Source organism: Dioscorea cayenensis, chromosome 8 (assembly GCF_009730915.1).
Source record: "Dioscorea cayenensis subsp. rotundata cultivar TDr96_F1 chromosome 8, TDr96_F1_v2_PseudoChromosome.rev07_lg8_w22 25.fasta, whole genome shotgun sequence".
NCBI classification, from domain to species: Eukaryota; Viridiplantae; Streptophyta; class Magnoliopsida; order Dioscoreales; family Dioscoreaceae; genus Dioscorea; species Dioscorea cayenensis.
In genome coordinates this window covers 20,578,144-20,601,005 of record NC_052478.1, presented here as the reverse complement: position 1 = coordinate 20,601,005, position 22,862 = coordinate 20,578,144, and the positions used below count along the sequence as shown (strand labels likewise).

At 32.8% G+C, this 22,862-nt stretch overlaps 1 protein-coding gene and 1 pseudogene across 1 annotated transcript; one reads left to right on the top strand and one right to left on the bottom strand.

Annotated features, from left to right (window-relative positions):
* Positions 1-2,452: 2,452 nt before the first annotated feature.
* LOC120267779 (probable O-methyltransferase 3) lies at positions 2,453-5,000 on the bottom strand. Its single transcript, XM_039275463.1, has 2 exons — positions 4,234-5,000; positions 2,453-2,893 (listed from the first exon to the last, which is right to left on the bottom strand). Exons 1-2 carry the CDS (start codon positions 4,948-4,950, stop codon positions 2,588-2,590), a joined length of 1,023 nt encoding a protein of 340 aa, XP_039131397.1. The 5' UTR covers positions 4,951-5,000; the 3' UTR covers positions 2,453-2,587.
* Positions 5,001-7,740: 2,740 nt separating this feature from the next.
* LOC120267372 lies at positions 7,741-10,918 on the top strand (annotated as a pseudogene).
* Positions 10,919-22,862: the final 11,944 nt, after the last annotated feature.

Sequence of the window (22,862 nt, the reverse complement as noted above, 5' to 3'; positions counted from 1 at the left end):
TATTATTATTAGAAATAACATGCATTGTCTAGAGGAATCCGACCTCTAGGGAGTGGGCGTATACATGGGCGAGAGGAACAAATAGCCAAATATTGCCCACTTCCTTTATTATCTTCGCATGATCAATAGACCCCTACCCACCCTCTGCCTCTCTCCCTCACTGCTCCTAAGCTCCTTTGGATCTAATAATTGTCGTTGTCTAATTAAAGCGGGAGAGCTCCAGTCACATGAGTCACATGAGCGCATCGACTGATTTTTGCTGCCGGTGGTTAAAAGTGATGTGGAACTATATTTTTAATTTAATTTTAATTTTTATATTTTAACCCTTAAATAATAATAACAACAACCATAATAATAATAATAATAATAATAATAATAATAATAATAATAATAATAATAATAATAATAATAAATTTTTGAAAATAAAGCGGGTTAATTAATATAGCTTTTTATTACAAAAAAGCTTTTCATTTTTATGATTTTTCAAAAAGGTGGGTGTATTTGTGAAAAACCATTAGTTTGTTTTTTAAAAGATCCAATATCACCTGTTAATGATTTGGGTTTGATTTTGATATTTTGGAATCCATATATATGAATAAAATTTCTAATGAGTCATTTATAAACATTATTTGACCGAAAGTGGCAAGTTTACTAAAAGTTGTGCATATAATTAAATTAATCATGGTGGCATTTTTGAATATCATCATCTAATGTAATATTTATTTGCTGAAAATAATATAATGTCATTAATAATTATATTTTATAATAAACTTGCATGTCACAAAAACTAATAAATAAATGACAAAATTAAAATTGTAATTATGGTATACATTAGTATTAGTGGAATCATATTAAAAATTTCGTTTTGAATAAGTCATTTTTCAAAAATTTATAAAAATAATATTAATCACGTAATATATTTGCCACTCAATATTCAGTCATTATTAAAAAGTATTATTGTTTATGTTCTAATAATAATTAATAACTTTTTTAAAAGATAAATATTGGTAACAAATAAATAATACTAGTAAATTAATTGGTGGCATTCATTAATATCATTACACAATTTAATATTTATTTATGATAATAATATATTTTCATTATTAATTATTTTTTTGTTATAAAATTGCATGTCACAAAAATTAATTAATAAATGGAAAAATTAAAATTGTCATTGATGGTACACATTAGTATTAGTGGCATTATATTAAATTTTTGTTTTTGAATAAGACATTTTTGGAATTCGTAATAACAAAATAATAATTAATTGCCTAATATATTTACCCACTCAATATTCCATTCATTGCATAAAGTATTGTTGTTTATGTCATTTAATACTTATATCTTCTAATAATAATAATAATAAATATTTCATTAAAAAAGGAAAATATTGGTTGCAAAGAGTTAATATCATTAAATTAATCAACAAAAGATACCTAATGTAATATTTTTGTGACAATAATATAATGACATTATTAGTTATATTTTTGTGACAAATCTGCCTAGTCACAAAAATTAATTTAGATAAATGACAAAAATTAAAATTGTTATTAATAGTACATATTATTATTAGTGACATTATATTAAATTTTATGTCAAATAAGATACTTTTAGAATTTGTCACAAAAACACATATTATTAATAACATGATATATTTGTCACTGAATATTTAAGTTGTCACTAAAAATATTTCTCTCCATATTCAATTGGTTCGAAGATTTGGCGCCGAGTTTTTTGTGACATTATCATATGACAATTTAAAATATTGTCACATAAAATACTTGTTTTAAGGAAGTGAGCGACAAAATAATGTTTGTGTCACGTTATCTCCGTTCTTGTGACAAAAATCTAATGCGTCACAATATAATTTGTCACTAATTGGCAAATTTGTTGTAGTGCGTATCAGTTACTATTTATCTTGAAAATGGGATAGTATACTTGAGAATTTCTCTTGGTTCAAATAGGATTGCTAACTTACAACCTTTGTCTTGGACTTACAAATTCCTAGATGGAGTCTATGCCAGAGCACCCCGTTTCTCTTGTTTGCTTAGCCATATTCATTTCAGTGCTTTTGATTTCTCTTTTCTTTTATTTTTGTTTCCACATCACACAACTCTGAGTAAGCTAGTTTTTGGATTAAGGATTAATACTAGTTGACTCTGTTTTCCCTCAAGATCGATACCTTGCTCTTTAGCATACTTTATTACAAGATCGACATGTACACATGCAACCCTATTAGGCCTATGTATGACCAATCGTATATATTCATATATATATATATATATATATTTGATTAAGTGGATGAACCACAAATGCATTAATTTAAAAAGAAGAGTACAATCATATATAAAAAGAAAACAAGGTAGCAGCGTGGATACATAATCCACCGGTGGTGAAGACAACAACAAGAAAAATAAGATAGAATGCCCAATGATTTTCAATATGATCCAAACATAATATTATTTAAGCATAGAGAGCAAATGTTTTAATACAACACTTATTATATGAAATGATGTGTTCGTAAATGATAAACTTCAACAAACATCTCTTACACCACAATATTAGATTATTATTTGTAAAATACTTTTCAAGGATATACCTCGATAACTGACCGAAGACCTATGAGGGGAGTAATTTTGTAGTTGTTGAAGCCTGCTGCAAAAATTATATCTCGCCATTCACTTTCATTTCTTTCCTTTCCTTTCGCAGCAATTAGCATCAATAAATCACTAAATAGCTGTGTCTCTATTGCATTAACTTCATTATCCGTGACAGCACCAACAACCATATCAATTATTATTATCTTTCCGCCATTATCTTTATTTGGAATTGCTGCTTTGCAATGCTTTAAAATTTTGACACAGTCTTCATCACTCCAACCGTGTAAAATTGACTGATTAAAACAAAAAATCATCTATAATAAGTATTATAAAAAATATCATAAATAATTAACATAATAATTAGGAAATCATATATAAAATCAAAGTTGATTTTTGGCTCTTGTTCTTAACGTCTGTCAATTACTTGACTACTAGAAACGTTTAGAGGCTTGGACCAATTTGTTTTCAACCATCATGCATGATCTTTAATTAATGTAATATTACTTTCTTCTGTTTTATCACCTGAAAATGACATTACTCTTGGAAGTTGATTTGAACCTCTTCTTTTATTTCAGTCCTCAAAGCTATATATTCATTATTTGAAAGAAGGCAATGCAAGTAGATGTGCTACATCACCATATAACCTTTAACAAAGATTTCAAGCATATTATCTCTGACATTAATTTTTTTAAGACCTATTAAAAGTTCTAATTCCTAAACTTGATTAATTTTATGTGTATGATAAAACCCTAGTTGCTTGCAAATGGAGTTGAATAGCGCTGATATAGTGAAGCACAAAATGACCATGTTAAAAAAAGCAATTTTTAATATAAATTTAATTTGTAATAAAATTGTATACTTTTCTATATTTTAAAAATAAAAATTCATACTCCTCTTAATTATCAAATACATGAAACATAAATATTCATATGCATAATCTAATTAAATATCAATTAACTTAAATGTTTGAGAACTGAGTTAATTATAATCAGTCTTAAAATAGGATTTATAATTACACTATTTTCTCTTATAAAATTATAAAATGCATATTTATGATTTACCTCATCTATATATATGCATGCTAATATTATATTTATAAATTATAATAATTTGTTATGTAACATTAAAAGACATTGGGTTTGTAAGATTATTGTTATTTGTTAATACCTATAAATTATATATATAAAAATATTTATTTGTTACAGTTTGTATTAATTTTTTTTTTCAAATTTTTAGTAATTTATAGTACATATTTTTATATATATATATATATATATATATATATATATATATATATATATATATATATTTAATAAAAATTATAAATTAATATATATATATATATATATTTAATAAAAATTATAAATTAATATATATATATATATATATATAGTCAACCTTAGTTCACCCCGTTCAATAAATATATTTAATACTCACTCGTTCATCATCAAGACAATTATATAGTAGACCTTCTATTGTATGATTGCAAAGTGATTTGGCAAAACAATTACTGAGTTTAATTCTAGACTTAATCCTAATTTTAAAAAAAGATAATAATAATAATAATAATAATAATAATAATAATAATAATAATAATAATAATAATAATGAAACCAAACGCGCGCATACGTACCTTTAACAAGGCGGCACTTGCAGGAGGAACAGATTGGAAAAAATCACCAGTAACAAAGCGAACACCATCAATCTCCATCTTGTCCTGGATCACATGCTGCAGGTCAAACACAGTGCACTTCATCTCAGGGAACGCTTTCTTTAGAGTCATCGCCGTCGTCCCATTCCCACCACCAACATCCACCAATGACTCCACTCCATCAAACACATCCCTACAACTCCTCATAACCACGTCCATCACCAACCCAGCATCACTCGCCATCCCCTCATTATACAATTTGGTAAACTCTGGCTTCTCATCAGCCAATTCAAAGATCTCATGGCCATGAAGAACTGCAAATGGTGTCTTCGTTGTCTCCTCTGAAGACTTCAACCATGATGGCAAAACATATGCACTGTCGCTTGTGGTTGGGTCGATGAAAACGCGAAGCAATTGAGTTATGGAAGTGGAGTTCCCGGGGAGCATGAGTTGGGAAGTGGGTGTGAGGGAGTATGAGGATTGGGTTTCTTGGTCTGTGGAGAAGATGCCTTGGTGGACAAGAGCGCGCATGAGGCGCCGGAAATGGTCGGATTTAGAGTCGGGGATGGAGAGGGAGGTGGTGAGTTGGGCAAGGCTCATGGGCTTTGCCGTGCTTGTGGAGGATCTCGGCGATGCCGAGATCGATGGCGGCTTTGAGAGACATTGATTTGAAGTAGCTGAAGGCGAGGCTCCAAGCATGAGATTGAGCTTGGAGTAGCTCGGTGGTGGTGAACTGATCCATGTGTCTATGCCGGTGTCTCTCAGTGCACCGCTTTAGTTGGATATATATAAAGGTTTTTTTGGCTTAGATTTTTCTTGGTCTTAATGTGGAATTTTCTTTATTCTAGCTTATCCCTTCCAGCCTTCGTCACCTAATTTCTCATGTGGAAATTGCCTCCTTCATTTAGTCAACTCTCATAGTTTATTATAATGACGAATTTAATTATTTAGTTTTAAAACAGTACAACACTAATTAGAGAGCGCGTGCGGACCAGTTAATTAGGTTCACTAGACCCAACTCGGTGGATTCTGATCGTTTTTTGTCCGACTAGTAATTAATAGAGTCAGCCAATAGTACCGGTCCACCAAACCAGATTGACCCAACAAACCTAATGAGTTAGGGGGTCAACTCAAAGTGGCCTTGACCCATACCTAGCCCGGAGAGCACCCCTGAGCCAGTGGGCCAGACCGAAAACCGCTTGTTCACTGGTCGGCCAAACGAGTTTTATTTATTTTTTTAAAATAAATTATAAGCATTATTTAAAAAGTAATGAAAAATATAAAAAAAAAAACACATTAAAATATTGAGTTAGTTATGAGTGCTTTTATAGGAAAACAAATTAACCTCTTGTTTGATTGGCTAGCGTGACGACGTTATTATAGTGTTGGTGTTATAAGTAGAATACTGTTGATCATAATTATTATTATTACTTCTAGGTATTATTCCCCGTTTCACATTAGGGTTTTAAAATTTTGTGAGGAGTTTTGTGCTATATCATTTATAAAAAATAATATAATTAAACAACTCTTACAAAAGAAACTGTTGTATACATTGGATTTTAAAGGTTATATTGACATTTATTGCACAAATAAATAAGTGTAATTAAAAATTTTTAATTATTAATGTCATAAATAATGTAAATAAAAACTTAAATATAATAAAAAATTAAAATTTGTTCCTTGAAACACTATGTGATCAGATTATACATCTACTTTATATGTATACTAGGCATTTTTCCCGGCTTCGCATCGGAGTTTTTAAAATATTTTGAAGAGTTTTGAAGCAATATCTTATATAAAATAATATAATTAAACAACTCATATCATAAAAACTATTTTATACATTGGATTTCAAAGGTTTATTGACATTTATTACATAAATAATTAGGTGTAATTAATATTTTTTTCAATTATTAATATTATAAGTAAAATAAATAAAAACTTAAATGTTAAAAAAAATTAAAATTGTTCCCTGAAACGCTCTTGGTGTATATTATACATCTACTTTGAAACGCTCTTGGTATAGATTATACATCTACTTTAATAATATGTATAGATATATTTTTATTATGCCAAGATAATTTTAAATAAATTACAATAATTTAAAAATATTTATAGTTATTAATTTATTTTGTTAAATATTTTTTATAAAATGTATTTAATAGTATTTGAAAAAACCCTAATATTTGTTGATATAGGATTAAATTTAAAGCTTTATAAGAATTATTGATTTCATTAAAACAGATAACATTGGAAATGAAAAGATATTTCAAAATGAAAAAAATTATTTTTTTCAATAAAAACTATTAAATATATATAACTTCTATATATATATACAACTTCTCTCAATAAAAACTATTAAATATATATAACTTCTCTCCACTAATCACTAAAAAAAATGATGAATCGTTTGTTTAAGGCCTTTAAATGAGTAGTGTTGGTCATTGGTTTGCACCTCACCTTGAAGCAAATAAAGTTTTTGATTAAATTTTCTTTTAAAATAAAATAAATTGTCATAACCGGATCTAATATAGTATAATCCATTTACAGATAGGGGCCCGCCCGCTGGGTCAACAAATCTGACGAATTTAACCCGGCTGGGCCAAAAATAGATCCGTGACCCTCTCTGGTACCAATTTCAAGGGTTTTCACTGCCATGAAGCTTTTACAGACGCATTTCAGTGCTCCTAATAATTTAAACCAAAGTGGTTTTGTCGATATGATTTAAACTACAGCTTCTACCGTTTACAAAGTTTGAAATCATTAAACCTTACCGCCTCACAAACTCCAAAAGTTGGTCAACAATAGTACTTGTCAATGTGACGATTGTCACCATATTAATTTAACCGTCCCATCACAAATAATTCTTAAGGAGATGGTGTACAAACACTGAAGTGAATGAGTTTTTTTTAAAAAAAAACAATAAATAAACCATTCGTAACAAAGGAAAGTGAGCGGATACAAGTCCACCTCCTCTCTTTCATTATTTACAAAATAATCAGTCTCACCTTCAAGCTTTCATTTCAATTTTCTAACATTTAGTTCATCAAATGTCTCACAATATTTCTCATATGGAACTTATTATACTCTAGTTCATCCCTCTCAGTCTCCACCCCTCACAATTTCTCCTATCTCACCGTCACCCACATGGCTATTCAATCTGCCTATGAGATGAGAAATAAATTAAAGCATGAGGTATCTCTGTCAATGATATCACGATCTATCGCCCTAATCTATGGCTATCTAACCTTCTCTGAAACGAAAAGACGAAAAATAGGGATGGCAATAATCATCAAATCCGATCTAACCCAACCCAATTGGACCCGAATTTGACAGATAAAATTCGGTTTGACTGGGGTTTTGGTTGGATTCAGGTAAAACCCAACTAATATAAAACAGGTACTGGTGCGGGTATGGGATTTTAGATTGACATTTTTTTATTTTTTCCTTTGTATTTTAATTTTATTTTAAATATTTTTAGATAGGGTCATGGCCGGGTGGGTATTTCTGCGGGTACCTGATTACCCGTCGAGTGCAGGTGTGGGTTGGGATTTTAAAAACCTGTCACGTTCAGGTTCGGATATGGGGGCAGGGTAGCTAGTGCAGATATGGGTATAGCAAAACTCACACCCGACTTGATCCGACCCGTTGCCATCCCTAACAAAAATTGATTAGTTTTAAATTAAAGGTCAAAGACAAAATAAAGAAAACTTATAAGTCCATGATTATTAAGCTAAATGAACGCTTATTGCGCCTGACTTTCTTAATCCTCACCAACTCAAAGGAGTTTGCCATGTGTCGCAAGAAAGATAAACGACCTTCTTAAAAAGCTGTTGTTTTTATCATGGAAGTCTCCAAATTTAAACTTTAAAAATATCTAAAAACAACTAATCTGACGCCAAGCCACTCCGTTATCTATTTACCCATTTTGAACAGAAACTCTACTTGATAAACCCGTCTTACAAAGGAATGTAATTTGATATTTTTTTTTTGACCGAAAAAATGTATTTGATATTAAGAAATATTCGTAAAGGCTTTTAAATTGGTGGAGTAGGTATACTGGTGATAAATAATACAATTAAACTTGGGAAAAGATGATCATTTACGATTATTATACATATGCTAAACACTACTTTGCACATTGAAAAAGTACGTCGATGTGAGGGGGAGATGGAGGGTCAAACACTCCGCCATCGCCATCAGTTACATAAAATCAGTTTTTTAATTGAATTATTTTTGAACTAGCTAGACCAAACCTCTTTATAATTGATTTAATTTATTTTAAAATTATAACCTATTCATCTTTCTACATTTGATGATGATATTATTGTTTGTTGAATATGATTCACCATCTTTATTAGTGTCTGTTAAGTTTCTTGAAATTTTGATCCTTGATAGTTTGTTAATTAATTTATATATAAGAGTTTTTAAATTATCACATTTGGTAATAAAACTTTGATTTTATTGACTTGTATTGTTTGTGTTTGTAAAACTATATATAATATTTATTAACAAATTTTTTATATTGTTTATAATTTGTTATTTATCTTATTTTTCCTTTAACTTTTACAATTTTTTCATTTTTTGAAATTTAATTATTTAAAAAATATTAAATTCAATTGAATTGGCTTGTCCAACCAGTTGAATCGGTTCAACTGTGAACTAGCCACTGATAAGGATCCAAGTATACGTGCAATCGAGTAATAGAGTGTGCTGAAAAGTAAGGTATCGATCCATATGGAAAATAAAATCTATTAGTACTAATTCTTGGTCTGAAAACTAGCTCAATCAAAATTCTTGGTCTGAAAACTAGCTCAATCAAAATGGTGTACTGTGAAAATAAACTAAAGAAAAGACAAGAATTAAAAGAACTAGAAAAATACGGCTAAATAAGCAAAGAAAAGGGCATTCGGGCATAGATTCTCTTTAGAATTTCTTAAGTTCAGAGCAATGGTTGTATAAGTGTAGCAGTCCAAATTGAACCAAGAAAGTTTCTAAATTATACTACCCCTTTTCTCAAGATAAATAGTAATTGATTTGGCACGGTTGTTTATATATAAATAATATAACATATGTCCTAATAGAACCCAAATCCCAATTTAATTAAAATTTAATTAAAATTTAAATGTATCTTAATCATGGACATATTTAGAATTAAAATTTAAATGTCCTAATCTTAATTGATTTTGGATTTTTCCTTTAAAATAAATTATTTGGTTGTCTTGGACTAGAATACAAATACCGAGACAAGTAAAAAAAATATAAATTACAAGATTGCCCCTGAGAATTTATCTCGAGGCATAAATACAAATTACAAAATTGCCCCTGAGAATTTATCTCGAGGCATAAATGCAAATTACACGATCGCCCTTGAGAACACATATTTTGAGGCAATATCAAATCTTAGGATAGCCCAAATACGCATCTTGAGGCGATCCTAAATTTCATATAGCCTAAGAACAGATTTTGAGGCGCGGCCAGAGAAAGAAAAATAAAAAAAAACATAGAAGATTTGAAGAAGAAAGAAAATGAAGAAGAAAAAGAAAAAAAATCAGAAGAGAAGAGAAACGATCGTGTTCAAACAGTAAAAAAAGGCACGACCATGCATGCCTTTTCCTCTCTTTTCTCCCTCATGCTCTCTCTTTCCCGTGGGCGAGAACTCGAACATTCTCAATCTCTCTCCTCTCTTTCATCATTTTCTCCGCCAAAACCACGGATCTGATCGGCGACGGAGACGACGACGGTGGTGTGGGCGTTGTTCACCGCGGCGGCGGCGGTGATCTACTGGTTCTTGTGGTCAAGATGGGCATCATCACAAGGAATAAGGCCCAGGACGAGTATAAGCAATACTGGTCCTTTTCTCCGGTGACCAAAGGAGACCGCCGGTGACTCCACAAATGTCCCTGTCTTCGTCGAGACCTTCTACAACCTCGTCACTGACATCTACGAGTAGGACTGGGACTAAAGCTTCCACTTCTCTCCTTCCATCCCCAACCTCTCTCACAGCGACCCCACGCGCATCCACGAAGAACGCGTCGCTGATCTCATCAATGCGCAGCCCGGCCTCAAAGTCCTCAATGTTGGATACAGTGTCGAAGGTCCGATGCGTGCAATCGCGACTCACTCCCGGGCAAATATCACGGGAATCACCATCAACAAGTATCAAGTCGCCCGCGCGCGCACTCACAACCAGAAAGCCGGTCTCGACTTGATCTGTGACGTGGTGTGCGGCAACTTCCTCTCGATGCCCTTCGCCGACGCATTCTTCGATGCCCCTTACTCCATCGAAGCCACCTGCTACGCACCCAAGTTCCAAGATGCCTACCACGAGATCTACCGCGTTTTGAAGCCTAGCGTGTTGTACGTTTCCTACACATGGGTAACCACACCGCTCTTCCTCGCCGACAACCAAGAGCACGTGGAGATCATTAATGGGATTGAAAGAGAGAAGGACTTGGTGAAGCCGCCAACGGGCCATGGTTGACAATGTTGAAGATGGGGAAGATCACGTACTGGAGAAACCACTTGCTGGTGTCGGCGTTGATGATGCTGAGTCGATGTGCACAAGATGCTTTATGAGACCGCCGGTCATCTTACACATGGTGGCGAGATTGAAATGCATATGATTCTCTGCCGCAAACCATCCACTTGCGGCTGCTGTTGCTAAGGTTGCGCATGGGTTTCATTGCTGTGCTCTTTGCATGCAGTCATGCCGATCTGGTAGATGAAAGAAGGAAGTACTTTAGATCAATGACTAAAAACTACAGCATTAGAACATGGATTGAGTATTGTAACTGTGTGGTGAATCTGTTGAGCAGGGTGGGCATGCTTGAAGAGGCCTAGGACTTGATAAACAACTCTGAATATAACAATGATCCTTTACTCTTGGCGGCATTACTCGGTGCATACGGCACACATTCAGATTCAATGGTGGGGAAGCGTGCAGCGAAGAAGATGATAGAGTTGGAACCAAGCTATCATTTGCGCTATGTTCTCCTTGCTAATGTACACAAGAAGGTTGGTAGATGGGATAAAGCTCTGGAGATTAGAAAGTTAATGAAGAGAATGAGAGCAAAGAAAGGTCCAGACAAGAGTTGGATTGAGATCAAGAGCAGCTTGAATATAAGTCCAAAAATTCTTTTCAAGAGTTTGATGATTTTTTTTAATTTCCTTGTGCTAGAAAAGATAGATTTGGAAATTGAAGTCAGGTAACTTTTTTTTCACTGTATTCAGAGCTCCAATTTTTTTCCCTATTGATTAAAGGAATTAGCTCTGGGTTTATATCCCAGCTAAAAAAATTCAATGAAAGATGGGGTAAAAAAAAGAAGAAAATAAAAAAATGGAGGATGAGTGAAAAAAGAGAGAAGAGGGAAATATATAAAAAAAATGAATGAAAATGAAGGATAAAAAGAGAGAAGAAGAAAAAAAATGAAGGGTGCTGAAAAATTGAGTTTGATGAAACGAGATTATTTAGCTACTATGGATCAGTACATCAAGTTGGCCATTGGCAATGCACCTTGGCCTATTAGTGTTACTATGGTTGGCATTCATTTACACAAACAGTGTTGCTCATATCATGAACAATGAGACAACTCGTAAGTACCTGCAATCAGTGAAGAGACTAATGATGTTCTGCCAGCGTCGATACCCAGCAGATCCTTCCAAGTTAGTGGAATTCAATAGTTTGGCAAACGGAAGCGACCTTCATCCTCTCCTATCTGAGAAAAGGGTGACTGAGAAACCTACATCTAGGGATGGGCACGGGGCGGGGCGGGGACGGGGAGCCCCTCCCCACTCACTCCCCCATCCTGGGCGGGGAATCCCCGTCCCCGCCCGGTTGGGAAATCGGAGATGGGGACCTCCCCACTCCCCGCCCCATGGGATCCCCACCCCCGGGATCCCCACCCCCACTGCATAATTTTTAAAAAAACAAAATCAATAACTAATGCATAATATAAATCAATCAACCTAGATACTTAAAAGCCTTTAATAACTTCATATGAGATAATACACTTATAAAGTCATAATTCTCACCCAAAAGATCAATTACAAAAAACTCCATACAACATACAAACAACATCATATATAATAACACAATAACTCCAAATCCAACCAATAAAAAAAACAAGGTAATAACTCCAACATTAGACCTTAAGCAACAAGGTACTAACTCCAACATTCAAAAGTTGAGCAATATCTCCCAAGAGGCCATGAATAATAAATATTTGCTTCCTTTGAAATCCACACCTGAGAAAGAAGTAAAGAAAAAAAAATCATAATAGAATTTTGAATCATATAAATAACACCATTCAAATCATTCATTCTCACAAATAAAACAATAAATGGACTACAAAATAAAGAGTCTTCTATCAATAAGAGTGATGCCATCTTTTATTTTGGGAAAGAAAAATTACCTCATAGCTTATCATTCTTCTATCAATCAAATAACATTTGATAGCTTGGTCCACTTCCATCATTATTAACATCAACAACCTGAAATATAAATTAAAAAAAAAATTGTATAAGTTTCACTTAAGTTATGAACTTTTTTATGCTAAGAATTTTGATAAATACAACATTTAGAGATTTACCTCTTCGTCTACATCTATATCATCAATCATTGTGTAACATTGGGAGCGAGTCGTGGAAATGGAATCTAAAGCATCAATTATTAATTAAGTCAATTATTATAAATTGTAATTTGAAAACTAAAGTTGATTATAAAAATATATAATAGATATATATATATAATATATTTAAGTATATTCTATTATTATACCTTTTGTAGTAGCCAAAATCCAATTTTGTGCACACATTAATGCTTCAACTGTGTCGGGATGCAATCTGCTACGATGTGGGCTTATGAATCTCCCACTTGTACTGAAAGCTGACTCTGAAGCTACTGTTGATACTGGAATTGCCAAAATATCTCTCGCAATTAATTGCAATGTAGGATATTTAAGGGCCAACTTCCACCAAGTTAGGATATCCAAATCAACTTTTCTTGGCATCAACCGCTCTTCCAAATAATGGTCTAATTCAGTGTGCACACTCCCAATTTCAGACTCAGAAGAAGCAATATATAAATCAAAATTGCGCATGCAAGCCGACCCACCATCATGACTCAATGTATCTTGTGTAGAATTATTTGTTGATGACCCGGCCATTGAAACACCATGTTCACCAATCTTAAATTTTGATGAATATTCAACAAATAAATCATAACAAAGATTTCGAACTTTAGCAATTTCTATCTTTGCCAATTCATCACCATAGAAGAATGGGAAATAATATTCCAAAAATTTGAGCTTGTATCTAGGATCCAATATAGTTGCCACACACATGATACCATGAACTCGAGCCCAATATTTATCAAACTTTTCTTCCATTTTTGATGCCATAAGTTGAATGCAAGGTTGCCCATTATTAACCCAATGCATCAATTCCATCTTAATCTCACATATCTTAGGAAAAAAGAGATTGGTAATGGGGTATTTAGTCCCGGAAAATGTCTCAGTGATATCATGAAATATTTTTAATTTACCACAAATTTGTGTAGCCATTTCCCACTCTTCATCTAAAGGGAGACACTTATAAAGGGGCTCCCTTTGTTTCAAACGTTTAAAAACATCTTTGTAACAAATGGCAACATCAAGCATCAGATAAGTGGAATTCCATCAGGTTTTACAATCTAGAATTAATTTCTTAGTGCAAGAGATTTTCAATTGCCGTGCCGTTTCTTCAAACTTTTCATTTCTTTTTGGTGTAGCACTCCAAAATGCAATGCTATCACGAACTTTTTCAATAGTTTCAGAGATAATTTCTAAACCATCATTGACAATTAAATTCAGAATATGTGCACAACACCGAACATGCAATAACTTCCCATCTATCCAAACTGTGTTACTTGACAATTTGTTCAACATTAAATTCACCATTGAGTCATTTGTTGAACAATTGTCTAATGTAAATGCAGATAACTTGTGATCAAGATTCCAATCCATTAAACAATTTGTGAGCACATCACATAGTACATCAGCAGTATGTGGGCATGGCACATAAATGAACCTAATCACAATTGGAGAAAGAAAATTATGAAATTTCTAGTGTTAAAGTTATAGCAAATTTAGTATTAACATAATATCATTTATATGTAAAAACACCAACAAATTATAGTTAAATAAAAGCAATACCTGATAATCCGACTTTGCAAGCTCCACTTAGCATCAATGAAATGTGTTGTGATTGCCATGAATCCTTTTTTTTGATTGCTTGAAGTTCACATGTCGGTTGTAATTGCAAATCTACTCCCATTATTTTCAAGCAATTTCATTGTCTTCTCTTTTTCTTCCTCATATATTTTAAATATATCTCTTCTTACCGTATGTCGGCCAATTGTTTTAAATAGTGGTTGAATAGCCCCAACAAACCTTCGAAAATATTCATGTTCAACCATTGATAAGGGATACTCATGAACAATAATCATTGATGCCAACTCTTTTCTTGCAACATCTTCATCAAATGTGTATGTTCCAAGTGAAGTCTTGCCTTCATTATCAACTCTATGCTTCAAAATGCTTTGCTTTATATCTCTAGTTTTTCTCAATGGGCATGATGCAAAATGATTATGTAAATGTTTCGTCCCATTTTTTGTATCCCCTCCAAGTTTCTTTTGACAATAATTACATATTGCCTTCCATTTATCATCAATTTTTTGTCGCTTATAATGATTCCATACAGCTGATTTTAGACGATTCTTTGTGCCCAATTTCAATTCTTCACTTTCATTCATTGGTAATGTTTGGCTTGAACCAACCGGGGTTGTTGATCCAAGGTGTATGCTAGATTGGTCACAACTTTGTTGTTCCATGGATTGCCCACAACTTTGAATTGGTGAAATAGGTAAAATCTCTTCATTGTAAACCTTATCCATGTTGTGACTTGTTCACCTACAATGATTTAATAATTCCATTATTAAATACTCAATGGACAAAAAGATCATAAATACAAAAAAATAATAACTATTTAACAACTAAGTTAAGAAATATTAGTTGAGTTATGCCACTAATAATTAAAAACAATCAGTTCTATGGATATTATATACTTTATTTATATTATATAACACTGGGTTATTAATTAGTTGAGTTATGCCACTAATAAATTGAGTTATCCCACTAAAAATTATTCAAATTAATAATAATTAATTAAAAAGCCATATATGTTACTATGTATACATAAATTGAGAAAAAAAACAAAAATTTAATTAATTAATTAAATGGAAGGAAGAACTGAAGAAGAGTGGATGAAGAAAGAGCTGGGAGAAAAAAATGCCGTTTTTAGTCATAACCTAATTTTTAGGTTGAACACACAGGTGCGATTGGTGAAATCCAAAATCCACTATATTTCAAGATCATTGAGTCTCTTCTTCAAATGGGAAAGATTAGTCATCCAAAAGAAAAGAAATTCATAATGAATTTGAATAGCCTTCAAATAATTTTCCAGATGATATGTTGACTTTGTTTTTCTATACTTTAATGAATCTTGGAAGCACAAAAAAAGCTTAATCATCATACATGTCTACGTCTTGACTCTTCACTTAATATATAAATTTGCAAAGCATGCCAAGATTCCATTCATATACCTAGATAAAGTGGCACGACAACTTCAAAGTATGGCATAGAATCTTCAGGAAGAAGGGGCACAGGCCTCGGAGGGCAGTGGAGGCGTAGGCAAAGAGAAAGAGAGAGAATGAGAGGGTAGGTGGTGGTGGACTGGTGGTGGTGGTGGCGGCGTCAAATTGCTCTGGGAATATGGGGATGGTGGAAGGTGGAGATCTATTAGAGGCGGACCAGTTGGTGGTCCTGGTGGAGAAAATTAGGGATCTGAAGTGGAGCCCGAATAGATGAATTTGTTTTTTTTTATTTTAACCCTTATATCATATATAATAACATAATATATATATATATATATATATATATATATATATATATATATATATATATATATATATATATATATATATATATATAGATATATTTCGGGGCGGGGAGATCATTCCCCGGCCCAGCCTTGCTACAGGGATCGGGGAAATATTTCCCCCCGTCCCCGCCCCTGTGGGGAGGGAATCGGGGAATCCCCGCCCGAATCGGGGCGGATCCTCGCGGGGGGATGGGAATCCCCGCCCCATGCCCATCCCTACCTACATCCGAGGAAAAGCTCCGCATAATGCCTGCAGCGAGTATGGGATGCATTTTGATTGTTTGCCAAGATTAGTAAATGTACATTATTGTCAGGCTAATGATTGTACTCAAAAATTACATTGCCGGTATTTTGATTGATGATATCCACACGGTTAATTGTGCTAGAATTCCAAAACTGGAAGTTGGATCTTCTCCTATGCCTTCCTTTTTTTAATATATATATATATATATATATGCCCACAAAAGCATGCATACGTGCTTGGCAAAAAGAAAATAATAGAAAACAACTTGCAAGTCAAGACCAAAAGGGGGCTATCAAAATTGGAAATAATGCGGAAATGGAATTCGAACTTGATGAAAGCCACATCATATACCACAGACATTCTAATATATTAGCATACATTGGAACAAGATTATCTGGCAAAATAGAAAGAAATGGAATTCTTGGTGATCAAAACCTTTCTCTAAATACATTGTCTACACATAAAGAAAATGCTGATTCTATATGCAAGCGGAATCTTGAAGCTAATTCATGAATAACTTGTGACTTTTAGTTCAATCTTGAAGTGTTATGATCAAGTCTTCTAAGCTGAACTGCATTAATTGAAATGTTAGATAGATGTTTGATAATTTTTTTTTAATGAAATGATGTTTCTCTCTAAAGGAAAAAAATAATAGTAATAAAAAAATGAGAAACATGAGAGAATAAATTGGGTAGGAATCAGGCCAATGAGATCTCTTCTTTTATAAAAGAAATTCATTATATGCATGCATATGTGCATGATATAAAAAATTATTGAGAAGCATAATAGGAAAAAAATGAGAAGCATGCATATGTGCATGATATAAAAAAAAACAATATAAAAAAATGAAATGAGAAGCATGCATACGTGCATAGCAAAATTATATATATATATATATAATAAATAAAAATGATGAGAAGCATGCACACTCATGGAAAATAAATAAATAATAATAATAATAATAAATGGCTATAATGAATCAGCAAAAATGCTTATTGAGCATGGTGCATTTCTAGAGGTCAAAACCAAGGATGGGATGACTCCATTGCATTTGGATGCATGGTATGCTCATCAAACATATACTTGTGATACGGTGAGCACTATGCTAGGGTACAATGCCAATTGCAGTGCCACTAATGATGACTAATTGACCCCTTTAGATCATATTAAGAAAGGCCATAGAAATGAGAAGCTCAATGGCTCGAAATATGAAGCTTTGGAGAATAAAACATTCTTGGATGACCAAATATCCTCAATAGAAGGTGCACAAAATGCATCTGAAGACTGTTGTAATTGCTCATCAGCTAAATATTGTCAAATGGAGATAGGTTACAAGCATTTATTATTACTACCAATGTTGCTTCTCAACATTATAAGAATATGTGTGGATCTATCAATGAAACAAGTGCCAAACATGTTACAGAAATGAAGGCCTTTGTGAGGAGTGTACCTGAGAATAATGAGTAAAATGATGCTGCATTTAAGGATGTGACCAAGAAGTGTGATGATGTCTTTTAACCATTTTCGACATCAAGATGAGAACGTTTACTTGACGTTCAAGAAGCGACATTCAGAGATTGACAATGGGGAGAGGAATCAGTTGGTAGAATATATATTAATGCATGAGTCCTGTATCGCAAATATATATATATACAGTCACATGCAACTGGCTTTTTCCATCATAAATTCACGTAAGGTCAAGAATGCGTCTTTAACTTGAGACGATATTTCTCTCCTGAGCTATATATGGCCCACTTGCATTATCCCAAATGCAAAACAATCAATGCTTTTTATTTCTGCCATGCTTGTAAGCAATATCATGGTGTATACATGCACCTCCATCATATGCTAATATTCAAATATAGACTCAACTCAATATACAAGACAAGCATGTAGGTTGATGAACACAAACCTAAAATACTCATGTTTGATTTTGAAATATATATGTATATATATATATATATAGCTACTGTTGGATATCATGTGTGATTTTAATTAATTGAATATGGAGGCCTCCATTTGATGCAATGAATATTAAAAATGTTTTTTTGCCAAGCTACCACCTATATATATTTACAAATCTTATTGTTATGCTGATTGGTAATTGGTGGTGCTTTACTAAAAAAATGAGAAGCATGCATTGGGTATGCATGCATACTCACATTCGGGTTCAAAATAATAATAAAATAAAAATTTAAAAAAATAATTAAAAAAATTAAAAAAAATGGGCCCATCATGAAAGAGACACACATGCAAATAAAAAATGATGAAGAATAAAAAAAATTAAAAAAAAGACCCCACCATGCACATGGGTATGAATATGATATATATACATATATATACCCATCCCAAGGCAATAAAAATACCATCTCGAGACAACGGCAGTAATGAGACATATAAGACAGCAACGAGGCATGCAACGCGATGATGAGGCATATGTAGTAACATGTGATAAAATATATATAATAAACAAAAATCAAAACCAAAGCAGCCAAGTCGAGATTCAAGATATGAAAAGAGTCAAAACTTGAAATCCATATAAATCGACAATTGGACTCAGCAGTCTCAAGACATCAAAAGTCGAAGACCCAAAAAGTTCCACAATTCAATATTTTAAAAAAATCATATAAATCGACAATTGAACTCAATAGTCTCAAGATATCATAAGTCAAAGACCTAAAGAGTTTCACAAGTCAAGACTTGAAGGAAGTTTCACAAGCATGACAACCGAAGCTTATGAAAAGTCAAACCAAGTTTGTGATTCATCAACATAGAGAATTCACAGCTTGAAATACAAATCAATCTAAAGATGCAAAAATCAAACATCCATGTTTCAAATGAATCAACAAATGAGCTCAACAACCATAAGGTTAAAGCATCGAAGAGTTCACAAGTTGCAAAAAAGCTTCACAAGCATGAAAGCCGAAGCTTATGAAAATTCAAATTAAGTTCCAAATCAAGTCCAAGATGCAAATTCAAATATCCAAGACATAACTTCACAAGTTTCTAAATCATGTTCAAAGATGCATATTTCAACCGTAGACGAAAACCAAAAGTCAACAAAAGTCAAAGCGCGCTTTTCGGTGAAATAGTCTGAAGGAGATGAATAGCTACAATCATTGTTGCTTCAAGATGATCAGATTTCAAATCCCTTTGTACTCTCAATGAAGTCAATGAATTCATGTTTATTGAAATGAATAAAATTTATTTGTCACAATTTATTTCCTTTTTCACACTTACTTAAGGTTCTTGAGACAATGTTCAGGATAATTAACATTAGGGGCTTGCCCCTAATGGAAGTCATGAATCCACAATCCCTTGAAGTATATCAAAATATTAAAATTTGATTTGTGATCTATTGGTTTTTATTTGGTCTAATCCTAATTAAAGGCTGGGTGAAAGAAAGGAGCCCACAATGGTGCTGATACAGACAACCCTACGACTGCAATGAATGTTATGAACTCTTAACAAGAATAGACAAGTATTCAAAGTATAGACATTTCTTCTCTCAAAGTAATCACCCCTAATAACAAGATCTCTCTCTAAAAATACTCCCGACAATTGCAAAAAAGATGGAATTACTTGTCAATTCGATCGGAAGGATTGTGGGAGGAGAGCTCTTGACTCCAAACTACTCTATCTATCTCTAGGCGTACCCACAATCCCTTTTAATCGGGGTTGCCTATGCTAGGTAGGTCTTCGACTCCTCACACAAGCACATAAAAAATGTATCTAGGACTCTCACCTCAATAGCATTCAACAATACACACAATTGAAATCAATAGTAAAGGAGCGATTAAAAATCAATGTAAAAGCATGAAAGTTCTACAACCAAAGTCAATCAATTCATAACTCTAGGCTTCATCTATGCCCAAATACCTATCAATTAGTTCTCCATCAAAAGAGAATAATCAAGCAATTCACTAAAGATAATGAACATGATTGAAAATATAAAACCCACTTTTCTAAGCTTGTCCCTTGAGATTACTGATGAAATTTCCCATTTCTTCCACACACGCAGTCAAAATGCTCCTCGAAGGCTTTAATCGTCTTCTTTGAAGGTGGATAAGTCTCCTCTCCTTGATGAATCGCTCTAAGAAATTTGGAGAAACTCTTCCCCACTTTTACTAAGCCTGTTGTCAAAAGATTGCTTCAAAAACCTTATCAGATTCCTTTATACCTAACAACTTACGGGCAACTTATGGGCATAAGAATGAGGTCGTAAGGAGCTGAAGATGATGGGGCGCATGCCTTATGAGCAGACTTGCGGCCGTAAGTGTTACGCCCCAAACTTGGCTCGCAAGACCCAGTGCGTAGATAAACGGCTGCAAATCCACAGGGCATGAACCAAGTAGACCTACAAGGCTTCAGGAATACAAGGATAGACAATGACAAGAACTCAAATTTTATAATAGAACAGGACAACATCTACAGACAATCTTTCAAGGTCCACACCGGTCTACCACTCTTGATCTGAAAAAGATTTAAAACAAATCCATGAGCTCACTAGCCCAGTAAGTAATCCAGAAATTGATTTAAATAATAGAGTTTATAAATCTTGATTTCAAATACTAAGAGCAATTAAGCTTTCAAACTTAGACTAAATAAAGCTTAACAAATGCAAAATAAATAGTCCATAAGGGGTATAGTTCTCAAATAATATCGTTAACCAAAATAATGTAGGTAAAAGAATTATCATATTTCAAAGCTGTAAATCAAAAATATAGTAAATCATCAAATAAGAGTATAAGTCTCCGAAGCATAGTTAGACTAAATCAGAAATTACAGACGTGTGTTTCAAGTATACTGGATTTTCAGAATAATACAATCTTTGAAATTATAATTTAAACAAAATACAGAGTATAATATTCTAATAAAAGAATATTTCCAAATATTTTATTCATCAAAATTTGAAACCCAGAAATACGATCTCACAAATGCAGAAACTTCAAGGCAGGATAAAAATTGTCTGTGATATACCCGGAAATCAATAACACATAAATAGTGAAAATTGAAGAAAATCAAAATCAATAGTCAAAGCAGAGTGTAACAAATTTTAGTGTATGTCACTATGGATGCCAGAGGTCATTTATTTACCCTCGGTGACCCAAGCCAGAATAACATGTGGCAGTTGATTATTTCACCGAAACCGACATGGTGCAAAACTACAGTCTCATTTTTCCAGAATTTCTTGTCAACAAGGTCAGGGTTTAACCCCCCCACTAACAGGGTTGCATATCGCTCATTTGGAGATCAAATCATTCAGATACAAAAATATTTATAAGGTACAAATCCAGAAATTACAAAATTCCTCCAATTCCCAAGTCCACAAAAATATAATAAAAATTTTGAGATCTCACTTTTGGGAGAAAGAAAAAATATACATAAATTAAAGATGAAGTAAACAAAAACATTTAAAATTATTCAAAATACTAATTTCTCCAAACTAAAGCAAAACAAATATACAAATAAATAAATAATGGGCATAATTTAGTCAACCCAAATGATAGCAGATCATACCAACGTTTGGATACATATAAAATACACATATTGAAACATTTAATATAATCAACAAAATGAAATCACAATAATAGCATAAATAATAAATCAATAACAAAAGCAAAGTGAAAAGTAATCATTTAATTAAGACTATTAAATAACAATATCTGAAAATACATATTCAAAAATAATTAATTTCAATATTAACAAAAATACATGTATTTGAAATAAAATGCCATAACGAAATGATAGCCAATTATCTTGCCAATAAATAATTTTTCAAATACTGGAAATACGAGGTTAACAGTGGATTACTTACCTCAAAATTTCTCTACTCCAAGATACAACTCGAAAACCCAAAGTCACTATAACCCAATCATTGCAACCATTATAACTCAAGAAATCATGAACCAAACAAAACATAGTTATAATTGTAGACCCACTTAACAAGTCTAAGCACACAGATACAAATAAATACAGACACATATTTACAAGTCCCGAGACTTGGTTCTAATGGGTTGGAAGGTATGAAATCTTGACCCATAAAGCTACAAAAGTCAGCATCATTAACCACCAAACAATTTCTCCAGAAAATAAAAGCAAAGCATAAAATGCTCTAATTTTAAAGCTGACTACAACACCAAAACAAGGTTCATCCAAAGACTATAGGGTCACTTTCAAATGCAAAAGCACATATATTCTAAAGCTGCAAGATTTAGAAGGTGAGTAAGTTCACCTATGCATGCACCAGTTGGCCCTTAAGCATGCTTGAAAGAAATAAGGGGACATGCAAGACAACTAAATTTGCATGCATATAAAGCTTGGGTTTCTAAAGAGTTCAAAAACATTAACAGGCTGCAGGTTTTCATGCAAGAATATGCCAATAAAA

What these genes read in the sequence shown, in the direction of transcription:
- LOC120267779 (XM_039275463.1), bottom strand. Translation starts at nt 4,950, where the DNA reads ATGCTTGGAGCCTCGCCTTCAGCTACTTCAAATCAATGTCTCTCAAAG. An exon ending in CAAGTGCCGCCTTGTTAAAG is followed by an intron (nt 2,894 to 4,233) that starts GTACGTATGCGC and finishes TGTTTTAATCAG; the next exon opens with TCAATTTTACACGGTTGGAG.